The sequence below is a fragment of the Propithecus coquereli genome, unplaced genomic scaffold (genome assembly GCF_000956105.1).
Source record: "Propithecus coquereli isolate 6110/MARCELLA unplaced genomic scaffold, Pcoq_1.0 Scaffold247, whole genome shotgun sequence".
NCBI lineage: Eukaryota > Metazoa > Chordata > Mammalia > Primates > Indriidae > Propithecus > Propithecus coquereli.
The window spans coordinates 3,852,191-3,854,232 of NW_012148030.1; the positions used below are offsets into that span (position 1 = coordinate 3,852,191).

Genomic DNA, 2,042 nt, shown 5'->3' on the forward strand with positions numbered 1-2,042 from the left:
TCAGCTTCCTGAAGAGAATAGAAAGTTGGCGAAGATGATCCTGTAGCTTTGTTAACCGGTCTTGATATGTTCCAGTATGGTAAGTGACACCATTTGGCAGCTTACCGGGCAAAATAATAAAAATATAAAGTAATGAAAATCAAGATTTTACAAAAGCAAAGTTAATAACAGAAAAAGTTTTTAAGTATTGCATAAAAGCAATTGTTTTTCACAACTAATCAAGTGCCGTTTTAAGAATAAGAGTAATACATGCCCATTTATCAGCAACGTGGCATATTGTTTCATTGCTGTAAAACAGCCATAGAAGATCTTTGTGATAAGCCCTCTGGCTAGTTGAAATAATTTTTCCCCTTTAATTTTTGAAGTATGAAATGAAAAAGTACATGAGAAAAATAAGCAAGAATAGCCAAGGCAATTCTGAAAAATAAGTGTAAATATATTATAGTACCTTGAAAAATGTAAGGTTTTACATTAATACATAAAAGACAGGTAGCTAAGTGGAATACAATAGAACATACAAAGCAGCATCTGAAATCAATGGAGGAAAATGAATTAGTCAATCAACCCTTTGAAAAAAGTAAGGCTAGGGCCATACTTTAAGTAGGATAAATTCCACAAGGATTAAATGTAAAAATTGAAACAAGAAAACAAAGACAGACACATCCTTGAGAGACACTTTTGAGTGTACATGGGGGCAACCCTACACTTAAGGTTTGCCCAGGGAGGCCCTGTTGACGTTCAGGTGTTAGGTAGATAGCAAGGGATTCAGGTCTCCTAAGGATGAAAGTGGGTGCTGTTGCCCCCATCTTGATCCTGCCCCACCCTAATTCTCCACACCTGGGGGAGGAGGGAATACCCTACAAATCTGCCCATCAGAACTTGGCCCGCCAGCTACAAAAGAATGCAGAGGACTCTCTAATCCACAGGCCAAGCAGCATGGGTACCATAAAGTCCAGAAAGTGACCTAGAACCCACATGTATAGTTAAGGCTCAGGTCATGTGATTCCCAACTGTCCAATCAAAGTGGTTCCATCAGGAGGGAGGTCCTTATCCAGGCACTATAAAATAAGACGCAGACCATAGCCAATCTTTCTCTTTGCCCTCTTGCTTGCCCTGCTGCGACAATGGTCGTCATCCGTGGCGTATGTACCATTCTCTGTAAACCTACATCTTGCTCTTGTCCTATAATACTTTCTCTTCTCAATAAACCTCATTTTCGTACTTGCCTAACTTCGGCGCATCTGGTCATTCTTCGGCCATGAGCGGGCCAAGAACCGACAGTTTCAGACTAAAACCTGACACAGGGACTCCACCTAACGATTAAACCAGCGCTCCCTTCCCTCCCAGAAGCATCCCGCTTGCTCCACGCACGCCCACCTTCCCACCTGCATGTTCCTCAGCAGCTGAAAGATCTCCATGGTGCGGTACACGATGTCCTGGACAGTCTCCTGCCCGATCCGGCACAGCGATGCTGTGTTGACCTCCCGGGCGGCCTGCTGAGCCTGGGGCCCGGCGAAGGGCCCGGGCGCCATCCCCGACGCCGCCAACGGAGGGGTGGACATGGCGCGGCTGCGGTCTCAGGCCGGCAGGGGCCGGAGAGTAGGTGTCAGGGGTGAGGGGCTCGGCGCGAGCGGGAGCTGGGAAGACCCGGGCTGCCAGATTTCAAAACAGCAGCCGCGACTTCCGCTTACCGTGACGTAACACGTCGCCAAACGTCACAGGCACCGCCCACTCGGCCGTCCCCTGGGAACCTGCCTCCGCGTGAAGCCGCACGGGATTGGACTGGAAGCCTGAATGGGGCGGGACAGAATGGTTGAATAGCCAATCAGTAGCTGCGCTCCGGCCAGAGGGGGCGGTATGCGTGGTGGGGTGGGGTGGGCTTCCCAGAGTTGGTTTCCTAAAGGCTCAGTCCTACGTTGGAATTGTTGGTGGAACTCTCGGTTTTTGTGTTAAGTTTCTTTGCTGAGCATTTTCTTGTAACAAACCTATGAGCTTTGTAATATTATTGTCCTTTTACAGCTAAGAGGAAGGCTTACAGGTCA

General features: G+C 47.6%; 1 protein-coding gene across 1 annotated transcript in view; it reads right to left on the reverse strand.

The window, feature by feature from the left end:
- MED30 (mediator complex subunit 30) overlaps nucleotides 1–1,704 on the reverse strand; it is a 27,622-nt gene extending 25,918 nt beyond the window's left edge. The window contains exons 1-2 of the mRNA XM_012646551.1: nucleotides 1,386–1,704; nucleotides 6–100 (exon numbers count right to left, since the gene is read on the reverse strand). Of these exons, the coding sequence (XP_012502005.1) occupies nucleotides 6–100; nucleotides 1,386–1,562 (272 nt within the window). The 5' untranslated portion in view covers nucleotides 1,563–1,704. The remainder of the gene's footprint in view (nucleotides 1–5; nucleotides 101–1,385) is intronic.
- Between the last annotated feature and the right edge of the window lie 338 nt (nucleotides 1,705–2,042).